A 13,658-nucleotide genomic window follows, 5' to 3' on the forward strand; every position below is an offset into this window, starting at 1 on the left:
GCCTCTGCCTCCCGAGTGCTGGGATTAAAGGTAACCGCACCACCAACACCAGGCTATGTTTGTTTGTTTTTTTTTGTTTGTTTGTTTGTTTGAGACAGACTTTCACTTTGTGACTCTGGAACTCACTATGTAGACCAAGTTATCCTTGAACTCAGAGGGCCTGCCTGTTATTCCCAGTGCACCATCATGGCTAGTGAGGATAGCATATTTAAAGAATTTACCTTAAGCTGGAATTGTAGTCCAGTGGTAAAGTATTTGTTTAGCATGTATAAAGTCCCTAACACACACACTCCCAAATTTGACATTTATCAAAAGAAACTGGTAGGAGACTGAAGACTTAGAGTAATGTGTTATTTGTAATTCATAGCCAACAAGGGACTGAAATCTCTAATTTCTTGAAAAGATTTATTTCTAGTTTACCTCTGGTGCTTTTAAAATCTCCTTCCTGGAGAAACTGCCTTTATTTTCCTAAAGCTGTCAAAGTTAAAGTGATTCATTATATTATTGGGCTTCTAATCAAAGATAATCTTGGCCTAGCATATCCGTGCTCATCAGCCCATAAAGCATTTGCATGTTTCCAGCATGGAGCTGGTGGAGAGACTACTTAATTACCCAGCTGGAATGAAAGTCCCTTCTTGCTTTCTCCTTCTTTCATGTTGCCTGGTAATATTACAGATGGGGACAACATTTATTTAAACTTGTTTTTAACACGGTCTTGTGGTTTTAACATGGTGTTCTGAAAATTTACATAGCTAACCAGCACCTGTTAATAATCAGGGAAATATAAATTAAGATCAGAGTAAGGGTATCATTTTCCATTGACTCGTGTAGCTGAAATTGATGTCATTAGCCAAAAGTCAGTAGTTCCTGTAACCCTTCAGGGGACTGTGGCAGGGAAAGGAGTAAGTGGATATAGGCTTTTGAGATTTCTTTACAACGGCTAGAACCCTGAGTGGATGGTAGGAGACAATGAAAATATTCAGAATTTTAAGAAGTTTTTGATATTTGTACCTAAAGGTTTTTACTCAGTTTGTCCATGTATCAATAGCTCACTTGTGTTTACAGATGAAATCACAATTGTCTTGAACATCCATAGAAATGTGTGTGTTAAGTTTCCTGACAGCTGGTAGGTAACATGTTGTCTTTTTTTAATTTGTTCTCTAGATTTATTTATTTTATTATTTTATGTGGATGAATATTTGCCTGCATGTATGTATGTGCATACCTAGTGTCTACTAAGTTCAGAAGAGGGCTTCTGATCCCTTGAAACTTGAGTTACAGATGGTTGTGAGCTACCATGTGGGTGCTGGGAATTGAATCTAGGTTCTCTGCAAAAGAACACATGCTCTTAATATTGGAGCCAACTTTCTGGGCCCTGTCTTTACCTTTTAATCTCTTATAGTGTAAAAGACAGTGCCTTTTAGAATCACTGTTGAGGAAATACTTGAGCTTCATTTATTCAGTAGATTTATTGGCTTTATCCCCTACTGCTTGAAGTTTATGCAAAATTTGTGTTACTAAACTTTTTGAAGGGCAAGGGAGACAGGACAGGCTCTCACATCCTAGGCTGGCCTCAAACTTTGTATGTAATTGAAACTGAACTTCTGATCCTCCTGTGTCCATCTCGTGTGCTGTGATTACATGTGTGCACCTTCACACCTAGTTTTATGTAGTGCTGGGGATTGAACCCAAGGCTCCAAGCCTTACCAAACAATTTGAAAAAAATATAATCTCAAAATTTATTAATATTAATCTTCCATATTTGGATGATTCTGTGTATTCTATTTAAGTGATATTTATTGTGTAGTTTTGAGTCTTAACGTGCTAAATAAATCATTGTCTTGAATGAATGTTAGTTATTTCTAAAAAATAGAACATAATAGCCTCCTCTTATTTTTGTTACTGTTCATCTGTAGAAAAATTAATAGGAAATGAGAAATTGTGATAGCTTAGAAAAATCTCTTCAACATGATGACACATCTTTAATCCAAGCACTTGGGAGCCTGAGGTAGACAGATCTCTGGAGGCCAGACTGGCCTACATAGTAAGTTCCAGGACAACTAGGGCTATGTAGAAGTCACTGTGTCCTTAAAATTTTTTTTGGAAAGCTTGAGAGGCAGAACCAGGAAAATCAGGTCAGTCAGGGCTACATGGAGAGAACCCATCTTAAACACAGTTCTCTTCATCGCAGGTATAGAGGCACATGTCTACAATCCCAGCACTCAGGAGGCATGAGCAGGAGTATCACTCAAGATGCAAGCCATCATTGAAGGCTAGCTAGGGTTACACAGTTAGATTCTGACACTCATACACATCTTGAGTTGGGTATGGTGGCACATGCCCGCAATCCCAGTGTTTTGGCGATGAAGACAGGAAAATCAAGGACATACTCAGTATCACATCTAGTTGAGATTATCTGGACTATATATGAGACCCTGTCTCAAAGCAACAAAAATAAATAAACCTTTCCTTTTCTTGGCATACATTAAAAGGAGCAGTTAGCTAGGAATGCCTGTATAATCTTAGAACTCAAAGGCTAAAGCAGTAGGATTATAAGTTCTATGCTTTCAAGACCATGTTCAGAGACGTTGCCAAAAAACAAAAAGTACAGCCGGGCAGTGGTGGTGTATGACTTTAACCCAGCACTTAAGAGGCAAAGGCTGGCAGTTTGAGGCCAACCTGTCTCAGAGTGAATTCCAGGGCAACCAGGACTACACAAAGAAATTCTGTTTGGAAAAAAAACCAAAACAAAGCAGTAGAAAGTACATTTTTAAAATAATATATTTCACTTTTTTGATTGCTATAGGACCTTGGCCTCACTACTGTTTGGGAAGACCAGCTGTCCTATCTTTTATCACCAGCTTTGGCTTCATATGAATTTGAGCGAACAACAAGCATATCTGCAGGCAATGAAGAATTTCAGGATGCCATAAGGAGGGCTGTACCTGATGGCCACACATTTAAAGGGTTCCCAATACATTTCGTGTATAGAAATGCAAGGCGTGCATTTGCCACTTGTCTTCGGTAAGGATTTTATGGATTCATAATGAAGAAACTTATGAACTCAGCCAGGGGCATGCCTCTAATACCAGCACTCAGGAGGTATTACAGCCAGAGCTACATAGAGAAAAACCCTGTTGGTGAAAAGGAAAAAAAAGAAAGGCCTGGAGGTGTTGGCGCATGCCTTTTAATCCCAGCACTTGGGAGGCAGAGGCAGTCAGATCTCTCTGCGTTCAAGGCCTGCCTGGTCTACAGAGTAAATTCCAGGAGAGTCTCCAAAGCTACAGAGAAACCCTGTCTCGGGGGTTGGTGGAGGGAGGGATTGGGCTAGAGAGATGGCTCAGAGTTCCTAGCAATCACATGGTGGCTCATAACCATCTATAATGAGATCTGGTGCCCTCTTCTGGAGCACAGACCTACATGCAAATAGAACACTGTATACATAATAAATCTCAAAAGAAAATCTAGAAAACCAATTATTCTGATAATTGCTAGGAGTGACACCACACATACATGGGAGTTTCTACAGGGAGTTTCTCTTTCAATGTGTTTTCTTTTTATATAGGTCTCCTTTTTGTGAAGAAATAATCTGTTGTCGAGGAGACCAGGTGCGACTGGCAGTTCGTGTTCGAGTGTTTACCTACCCTGAATCTGCATGTGCTGTTTGGATCATGTTTGCTTGTAAATATCGCTCAGTATTATAGGGCTAACATTTCCTGAGAATTAGTCCTTTGTTTTATTAGAACTGTATATGACTAGCTGTGTGAAGATTTCTTAATTTAAACAGCCTCTGACTTTGGATGTCATTGCTTTGTATAGATCTGACTGGGTATGTTTTAAAATATCATGTATGTACTTAAAAATTAAGGATAAAAATTTGTATTGAATTTAGTATAAATTAAGTATATAATAATAAATGGTACATTCTTTAGAGGAACTCAGTAGTTTAACTTTGAATATAAGATCTGTTTACATTAATAAGTAAAGAGATTTGTCTAGTGATTTAAACCATAGTTAAATCAAAATGGTCATTATTTTTCATAAATGAAAGATTATTTTACACAAATTAGGAGATGTTAACTTTGTAGTAGTTTATTTATTATATAGATGAAAATATATTTTGCTGAATTATCATTTTTGTGGTTTACTCATGACACTAGGGATATTTGAGGCTTTCCAGAAATTTATGGGAAGGCTTTGATGTAAGAATAGGAAAAAGGGCCAAGAAAGGCCAGCCTGGTCTGCATGGCAAGTTCCAGGTCAGTCAGGGCTATACAGTGAGAACCTGTTTCCAAAAAAAAAAAAAAAAAACCACCAGAAAAGCATAAACATTATTGACAAATCTCACATGAGTATGTGGGAGTATAAGTAATTTATGGATATTATTAAAATGAACCGAGCACTTTAGAAAATATTTATTACACTTCCTTGTTACAATACAGGTTGTTCTAAGTTCTAAGGAGTAAGCATTAAAAAGTTAAGTGATCTGACTTTCTGATAAATTTGTTAAGTGTGACTGTCCATTCTTCTGTGCAGAAGGTTGTTTTGTTTTTGTGATACTAGAAATCCAGGGCTTCCTACATGCTAGGCAAACACTACCACTAAGCTTCACCTGTAGTATCACTGTGTAGCCCTGGCTGGCCTGGAACTCACAGAGACTTGCCTGCCTCTGTGTGCAGTTTCTTAGTTTAGTTGCTTTATCCATTGGTTGTCTTAAGAAATGAGTGTATGCTAATTCACTATCCAAATTATTTATTCTTTTCATTACCTACTGTTGCAAATAAAATGACTTTATTTATTTATTTTTGGATGTCTGACTTTTTTTATATTTACTTCGTGTGGGTGTGTTGGTGTGTGGGTGTGGGTGTCACCGAGTAGGTGGAAAGCAGGACAACTTTCAGGAGTAGGTGCTGTCTTTCATGGTGGAGATTGAACTCAGGTCATCAGACTTGGTAGCAAGTAAGTGCCTTTGTCTGCTGAGCCATCACACTGGCGTAAAACTAATTTTTTGAAATTAAAATCTAAAGATACTTTGCCAGGTGGTGGTAGCACATCTTTAATCCAGTACTTAGGAAGCAGAGGCAGGTGGATCTCTGTGAATTCCAAGTCAGCCTGGACTATAGAGCTAGTTAGTTCCCAGTCAGCCAGAGCTATACAGAGAAACTCTGTTTTGAAAAACAAAACAAAACAAAAAAACAAAACTCACTTAAACATATCTTAGAACTTAAAAAATGACTTTACTTGTTCTTAGAAGTCTAAAAATACTCCCCCTTCATTTTCTTCTTTTGTAAGACTGATATAACTTCAGAGAATTAATCTGTTACCAGAATTACACATAAAGTCATCAGCAGAAAATTGCTTATAATTTTCAACTTTTGAGACAAACTATGAGGCACATACACAGTAGCGATACGATGTATTAAGATCAAAGCTGTTTTATCATTAGGTTGGTCCTCCTGCCTTACTGTATATTAACATGCATTTCAGTGTGCCCTGTTTTGGGGGGGGGTCGGGGGTTGAGAAAGGATTTCTCTGTGTAGCAGCCCTGGCTGCCCTGGAACTCACATTGTAGACCAGGCTGGCCTTGAACTCACAGAACCTTGAACTTGAGATCCATCTGCCTCTACCTCTACCTCTACCTGAGTACATGGATTAAAGGCATGTACCATGGTTTTCAATACTCTTTGCTATTCTACTATCCACTAATAGTAAAATAAATAGACAGGATTTCTCTGTCAAATAGCCCTGGCTGTCCTGGAACTTGATCTGTAGACCAGATAGACTGGCCTATCTATCTATCTATCTATCTATCTATCTATCTATCTATCTATCTATCTATCTATCTATCTATCTATCTATCGGCAGGGTTCCCCTGTGTTACAGCTTTGGCTGTCCTGAAACTCATGAGATCCATATGCCTCTGCCTCTCAAGGGCTAGGATTAAAAGCGTGTGCTACCCCAGCCGGATGCTTTGCTATAAATTCTGAAATAAAATTTTTATACACTTAATAGAGTCTGGTTAAGAATGCTGACTGCTTTTCCAGGGGACCTGGGTTTAATTCCTAGCACCCACATGGCCTTTCAAAACTGTAACTCCAGTTCCAGGGGACCTGACACCTTCACACCCTTTCACAGACAGGCAGACATGCAGGCAAAACACCAATGCACATTCTTTAAAAAATGATTATACAGTTAATTCATTGATCAGTAGAATCCTTGTGCTAATTTTTTGTGTCTCAGTTACCTTTCCTATCCCTGTGATAAAGTGCCAAGATGAAAACAACTTAAGGGAGAAAGGTTTTATTTTGACTCTAGTTGGAGGTTGCACTTCAGTTGTGGTGGTAGAGTTTGAAGCAGAGGGTCACATTGCATCCATAGTCAAGAAACATAAGGATCCAAGCCCCGGCCATGGTGCCACCTTCAATTAGGGTGGGTCTTCTTAAACCCTCACAGGTGTGCCTGGAGACTTGCCTCCTAGGTGGTGATTCCAGATCCTGTGATACCAACCATCAGTATGTTCCTGTGGGTCCTTTTGCTTTGTTTGTTTTTCAAGACAGTGTTTCTGTGTGTAGCCCTGGCTGTCCTGCAATTCACAGAGATCCACCTGCCTCTGGCTCCACCGCCACCTAGCTCTTTTGGATCTTTATATGTAACTGTTGCTGACCTCAAACTCAAGGCAATCCTCCTGCCTCAGTCTCCCAAGTGCTAGAATTAAATTCCCAGTAACCTCTTCAAGAAAAATGCATTCCCATTCATTATTATATATTATATTCATTATTATTGATGCAGTTGTACTTAGGTCTGCCATTTTGCCTTTTATTTTTGTCTAATGCCTATTTTGTTCTTTTATTCCACCTTGGCTACTGTTTTGTTTTGAGGTTTCTGGTGTCCTTGTGTCTTGTGAGCCCCACTGTGATATCCCCTTCTTCAAGATAGGATGTTTTTGTGCAGCCCAGATGAGACCGTCCTGCCTCGTCTTCCCCAGTGCTGGGGTTACATATGTGCACCACCGTGCTCTACCTGTGTTTTTCTCCCTCACCCCCTTTTTGTTTCCCTTCACTGCTGCCTTTATTTTATGTTAAATGAATGTTCTATCATGTGACAAGTGCCTTCACCCCTGAGCCAGCTCCTCAGTCCCAGGTGCTTTATAAAAACTGTTTCAGCATTAATTATTTTGAGAATCTCTTTTTTCTCCGAGACAGGGTTTCTCTGTTGCTTTGGAGGTTGTCCTGGAGCTCAGACCAGGGTGCCCCTGAACTCACCGAGAACCACCTGCCTCTGTCTCCTGAGTGCTGGGATCAAAGGTGTGTGCCACCCAATGCCCAACCTTTTTCTTTTTTTAAGACAGGGTTTCTTTATGTAGCCCTAGTCGTTCCTGAGCTAGCAATGTAGATCAGGCTAGCCTTGAATTCACAAAGATTTGCCTGCCTTTGCCTGGAATTAAAGATATGTGCCACCATGCCAGGCTTGAGAATGTCTATAGTCAGATGTGGTGTGGCTCATACATGTAATCACAATGCTCCAAAGGTTGAGAAAGGAGAGTTGCTACCTTGAACTATGTAAGTTTCAGGTAAGTTTGAGTTACAGAATGAGATTGTCTCAAAACAAAAAAAAGCCAATTATTTAAGTGGTACATTTATCTTCTAAAGTATGTATAGGAGAGTCCAATCATTTGGTTGATACTTGTATTTGTGTACTGTATGTGCATTTTTGTGTGTGTCTATGCATGTACATTTATGTATGTACATATGTGTACACGTGTGTAGAGGCCAGAGGTGTAGTTACTGGGGATTAAACGTAGGTCCTCTGCAATAGCAACAAGTGCTCTTAACTCCTGAGCTGTATCTTCTCAGCCCAAGATACTAGTTTTAAACTGTAAGTTAGCCTTTATGATACTTCATAATCGTTTTATAGGGATGGGACCAAGTTGATTACATGGGAGGCAGTTACTATGGGAGATGACTGTGGTGATGAACCCTAGAGGCCAATTTACCAAACTAAGCAAGGGAGGATGGCCTCATTTTGGGATTTCAGTTAGTGCTTTAAAGTATCAAGTTTAAACAATCATTGGGGATGAGTGTCAGCCCCAGAGAAAGAGCTGGTCAGGAGGCCTGGACTCCACTTACCAGCCCTGCATTCTGTCCTGTGACTGTCTGGTCCCACTTGTAAGACGGGAATAATGGTAACTCCCCCTTTAATTTTTAATAACTGGGGAAAGAAAGCATTAAAACTCACTACAATATATGGAATATAGTGATTGACCTTGGAAATTAATGTTACAAGATGAAAAAAAAAACCCACCGTTCTATTTCCCCCCCTTTCCATGTGCTTTTCTAGGTGAATGTGCCTCTTAGGAGCATTTGTCTGGGCGTGTCTGGGATAAGCTTGGGCTGTACAGATAGGGCCGTGCTTTCCAAAGGCCTCGGAGCAGCTGGCCTGCATCGTGTCCAGAGTGTCAAGCATGAAGTATATTTACTCTACAAAAATGATAAGTAAATATAAGAAAAGCTCTCAAGGATCCTATTTTTAAAATAAACGTAAAGAAAATCAAGGAAAGCTAAAATCATATTCTGAGTTATACATGCTGCTTTCTTTTACTGATCTCCTGACACAATATCTTAAATGTTGACTTGGAATGTTTGGACATTTTAAATATATAAAGTCACTGTTAGAAACCTAAATTACAGAGTAAAAAAAAATCAATCATGGTAACTAGAATAAGATAAACCAAACATAAAGGTATTTGGATCTTTTGAGATTGAGTTGAAAATACGATGCAGAAAGCTGCCCATGATGGCAGCTGCCACGATGGATTACAGGGACATGGCATCCCCTTAGCACCTAGCAGTCACTCCCAAGAGAATCTCATGATGGTGAATGAGGGGCTCATCAAAATTGCAGAGGATAATGAAAATCTCTGTACAGAAAATGTCCAACATTCAGTTACAACCTGAGTAGATGCATATTAGAATATGGCCATGATTTTAAGGATTTCTCCTCCTACTTGTTTTGTGTAGAAAAGGAATGTCAAACAATGTTCTAGCTGTCACCTTGCTTCAACTTAATTACATGTATGCTCACAAAAGGCAGAACATTTATCAGAATTTGTGCCTAAAAAAACACACACACTCAAACCTCTTTTTTGTATTTAATCTTCCAGTGATTCATGGTTATTTTCCCTTCAAAATGTTTACATTTATTACTCGGGAAATGAAAATAATCCTAGGGTTGCAAATCAGCTTTTAAAAATTAAAACAAAAAAACTCAACATGGGTATTGTGGGTAGAGCTAACTTGTTAGAGTTATTGCCTAGCATGCAGGAACCCTGGGATTGATCCTGCATAAATCAAGCATGGGTGTACAGTCAAGACTTACCCTTGATTCCAAAGAGAATTAGAAGCCAGCCTGGGCCACATAAAATTCTAATTCTGAGCTGGGCGTTGGTGGCGCACGCCTTTAATCCCAGCACTCGGGAGGCAGAGGCAGGCGGATCTCTGTGAGTTCGAGACCAGCGTGAACTACAGCGAGTTCCAGGACAGCCTCCAAAGCCACAGAGAAACCCTGTCTCGAAAAACCAAAAAAAAAAAAAAAAAAAAAATTCTAATTCTGTGGGCTCAAGAGATGGCTCAGTGGTTTAGAGCACAGGATGTTCTTCCAAAGATGACCTGAGTTTAATTTCCAGCACCCACATGGCAGCTCAACAACTGTAATTTCTGGATACAGCACCCTCACACAGACATATATGCAATCAAAACACCTATAAAATAAAAATAATTTTAAAAATTCTAAAATTTGTATTTTAAGAAAAATTTTGCTTCTATCTTTCTCCTTCTTTCCCCATTGTTATAATTATTTGAATGTTTATTTACTGCCCTATTTGAGTGAATGGCTTATGGACTCCTTTTATTAATCCATTCAACATATTTTGAGCCTGTGCAATGGGCCGCAGTACTCTGTAAGGCCAGAAGATGGTGATGGTGTCCATAAAAGTGATCCATTTGTGTCCCTGCTTTGTTCGAAGAATTTTAAGCTCTTTTCTATTTTCAAAAGTCACACAGATTTCAGACTTTTAAAATAGCAACATTTTGGAATGTTAGCATATTAGTATGTTATTTCATAATATTAATATATCATAGTAATTCTAGTATTACTATGTATTAGACTCACACACGGGGAATGAGAAAGGTCTTTGTGTGAGCTTTGTCACACATAAATGCTGTACTTTTTTTTATACAGTTTTTGTGGGTATTATGTATGTACAGAGACCAACTGTGGGGTGGCTTCTCTCCAACTTTCTGGTCCATCGGGCTCGGCAGCAAAGCCCTTTCACCTGCTGAGGCATCTTGCTGACCCTAAATACTGAGTTTTTTACATTTGAGATTATGAACTAATATTAGTGATTCTACTTTGTTTGTTTTACATCTCTTGAAGTGAAAACAAAAGGTGCCCACGGAACTTTCTTCCTCATTACCTCTCCATTTCTTACCTTTAATGCCTTTCTGTTTTTCTTTCAATTCCTACTGTCTGCATGGTGGTATTTTATACATTACCAAATCATTACGATTTCTAGTATACGATTAACTGCCGCGTGCAGTTTCCCACAGTCCACATAAAATGGTACCTACCATGATTTTCTTACTTGGTTGATGCTACAACTCCAGCGATTTCGAAGACTAGCCTGGATGGAACATATTAAAACCAACCAATGGCTGGACATTTCGTTTAAGAATCATTGCACACGTCCTCTTCCAGGACGGTGCTTAGAGGCCCTCCGAATGGTCCAGCATATACCGGTGTAGGCTTTCCTACAATACAGCCTCTAACAAAACTAGGCTGTCTCGAACCCCTGGCAACAGGATTGTTTACCTTTATACCGAGAAGGTTGGGAAAGCACTTAAATCTGCATGCAGTGTGTGCCCAGGAAGACTTCTAGTGGTTCGTGCTGTCAGGCCCAAGGTTCTTATGAGACTAAGACAAAGAAGCGTGTCAGCAGGGCCGACGGTGGCCCCGTGTGTGCCAAGTGTGTCCGTGACACAGTCAAGCAGGCTCTCCTTATCGAGGAGCAGAAAACTGTTGTGGAAGTGTTGAAGGCACAAGCACAGAGTCAGAAAGCGAAATAAATATGCAGTTTTTAAATAGAGGTCAAGGCTTAGTCTGTGAAAAAAATATTGCACACTTGAATGGGTTCAGGGATGTCCCTATGGTTCTATGGATAATTGCCCTTTTGTCTGGGACATCAAATGGCAGACTGCGTTGACTGGGCTAGGATGATCATGGTTACCAGAGACTACCTCAGGAAGACTGTTGTAACATTCTAAATTAATCTGAAACGCCGGCTGCTTTACTGAACCCCTGAACACTGAGCACCACACCCCATGCCCTGATCTAGGCTTTCAGTGAGTGGAGAGAATACCCAGACACAAGAAACCTGAGAAGTAGCCGGACATAGTGGAGTATACCTTGCCATCGCACTCAGGAAGCCAAGGCTGAAGAATAGCGAGTTCAAGGCCAGACTGGGTTACCTGGGAGACCGTTTCAAAATAAATGCATGTATAAATATATCTAAAAATTAATTTTGCAAACGTGCAGGGGATAGTATGTGTCTAGTGGTCAGGAGAAATGGCGACGAGCTTCGAGGGGCCAAGGGGACCGGCGCTCTCGAGCCAAAGCGGGAAGGCCCTGGGCAGCCAGAGGCGAGGGCGATTCACATGATTTTTTTTTTAAGTGGCCCCCAGATTGAATTCAAATTCTTAAATAGACTACGAGCGAGACGGGGAGACGAACCGTGTGACAGCGTCTTGGCAGCCAGACACCAGTACAGTCCGCGCGCACAGACCCCACCGTACCCACAGCCCCAGCCCCCGGCCCCGGCCAAGCCGTCTCCCCCTCGCCGCACGTCACTCACTCCGGGGGCGACGCCCCCAGGCCGTGCTCGACGCTCGGCCGCGCGTCACTCACACCGGGGACGACGCCTCCGGGCCTCGCGCAGCGCTCGGCCGCGCGGCCCCCTAAACGAAGCGAGAAGGGGCGGGCCGGGGCGGGGCGGGGCGAGCGGACGCCATCGCCGCGCTACCGGCCGGCGGCGTGCTGGCCAGCGCCGAGCGCCGCGGCGTCCCCGCCTAGTCCCCGCGGCGGCGCGCGGCCGGCCTGGGCGGCGGCGGCGGCGGCCCGGAGATGCGGAGGCGGCGGCTCGCGGAGACGATGCTCCGGTGCTGAGGAGACGCGGCAGGCGAGCGCCGGCCGCGCAGCGACGCGGGCCCCATGGCGCAGCCCTCCAGCCCGGGCGGCGAGGGGTCGCAGTCGGGCGCGACGGGGGACTCCCGGGACGCGCTGAGCCTGGAGGAGATCCTGCGGCTCTACAACCAGCCCATCAACGAGGAGCAGGCGTGGGCCGTGTGCTTCCAGTGCTGCGGCTCCCTGCGCGCCACCGCCGCCCGCCGCCAGCCCCACCGCCGCGTGCGCTCGGCCGCGCAGATCCGCGTCTGGAGAGACGGCGCCGTCACCCTGGCGCCCGCCGCCGGCGAAGAGGGCGAGCCGCCCCCCGCCTCCGGTGAGGTCGCGGCCCGAATCCCCGGCCGAGCGGGAGCCGGCGGGTGGCCCCGGGAGGGCGAGCGGGCGAGCCGGCGAGCAGGCGGGCGGGGCTGCGGGACCCGGGCTCCGGGGACGCTGTGTGCGTGTCCGCCGGCCTCGGCTGTTTACCGGTGGCTGCGCTGGGGGTGAGGGCTCAGAAGAGGCTCGCGGGAGGTCCCTCTCACGAAGATTACGTCTTTGAGAAAAGAGAAGTCCCCTCGTATATTTTGAATTTGTCACTAGTCCTTGGGAATGCCAGGGAAGCCGCCGAACTCCGAGAATTTTATTTTGCAGAGGAATAGAATGAATGATGAGTCTGGGTACTGAGTGTAAAAATGTGCTGTGATGAAAAGTACAGGCTTATTTAAAAAATAAAAAAGTAGACCGGGTGTTTAGATAAAATTGCCTTTGGCTAGTACTGGTACATTCTTCATGACTTGTCACCTAAACAGTGACACATAACCAGGAGCTTACTCACATGCTTTATTGATGGTAAGATTGGTAATAGGTTTCCCCTATCCGGTTTTATCTAATTCATTCTTTGAGAAGCAAGTCTCTTAAAAACATAGCAAAACAATCCACCTTCACCTTTAGAAAGTTGATGAAAGTGTCAAAATGCTTAAGGTGGAAAATGTAATTAGAAGAGTCTGTAAAATGACGTTTAGTGAAAACGCTTTTCTAAATTCAGTGTTATCAGTCCTACCAGAATGTTCTCTCATTTTTTTAGTTAAAGCAAGCATAGTTATATTAATTTAAAGCCAGCCTTATGATGTTTTCAAAACCTCAGTGTTGCACTATTTTCGGAATACCGTGTGACGTTTTGATACACGTGTACTTTGAATGATATTTAAAGCTGGTTTTTTATTGATTCTTTTGAATCTCTTTTTTCTTCCTCCTTTAAACATTTGTATTTGATCTGTTGCTTGATTTTAGACTTGGCCTTAGCAGATTACAATTTCAGTTGTAGTTTATTTATAAGATGCCACGAAAAGATAATTTTCTCAAAACAACGAGGCTCTGTCTTGGTCCTGAACTGTTTGAAGAGGAAAGAGTGTGTGCGACCTTGTGTGAGAAGAGTCTTTGGTTGT

General features: G+C 42.4%; 2 protein-coding genes and 1 pseudogene across 9 annotated transcripts in view; all 3 read left to right on the plus strand.

The window, feature by feature from the left end:
- Cep76 (centrosomal protein 76) overlaps positions 1 to 8,551 on the plus strand; it is a 31,513-nt gene extending 22,962 nt beyond the window's left edge. For 4 of the 5 annotated variants that reach the window (XM_005074638.4, XM_040741666.1, XM_040741667.1 and 1 more), the window contains 2 exons: positions 2,807 to 3,024; positions 3,566 to 4,802. In XM_005074638.4, coding sequence (XP_005074695.1) covers positions 2,807 to 3,024; positions 3,566 to 3,704 — 357 coding nt within the window. In that variant the 3' untranslated portion in view covers positions 3,705 to 4,802. Of the gene's footprint in view, positions 1 to 2,806; positions 3,025 to 3,565; positions 4,803 to 8,337 lie in introns of those variants that run through there. The other variant, XM_040741665.1, reaches the window with a different exon arrangement.
- A 223-nt stretch (positions 8,552 to 8,774) lies between these two features.
- LOC101825226 lies at positions 8,775 to 11,133 on the plus strand (annotated as a pseudogene).
- A 1,015-nt stretch (positions 11,134 to 12,148) lies between these two features.
- Positions 12,149 to 13,658, plus strand: part of Spire1 (spire type actin nucleation factor 1) — a 116,167-nt gene continuing 114,657 nt past the window's right edge. The window contains exon 1 of one of the 4 annotated variants that reach the window (XM_013116772.3): positions 12,149 to 12,550. In XM_013116772.3, the coding sequence (XP_012972226.1) occupies positions 12,262 to 12,550 (289 nt within the window). In that variant the 5' untranslated portion in view covers positions 12,149 to 12,261. The remainder of the gene's footprint in view (positions 12,551 to 13,658) is intronic. The other 3 variants (XM_013116773.3, XM_005074640.4, XM_005074642.4) reach the window with 3 other exon arrangements.

Source organism: Mesocricetus auratus, unplaced genomic scaffold (genome assembly GCF_017639785.1).
Source record: "Mesocricetus auratus isolate SY011 unplaced genomic scaffold, BCM_Maur_2.0 Super-Scaffold_6730, whole genome shotgun sequence".
NCBI lineage: Eukaryota > Metazoa > Chordata > Mammalia > Rodentia > Cricetidae > Mesocricetus > Mesocricetus auratus.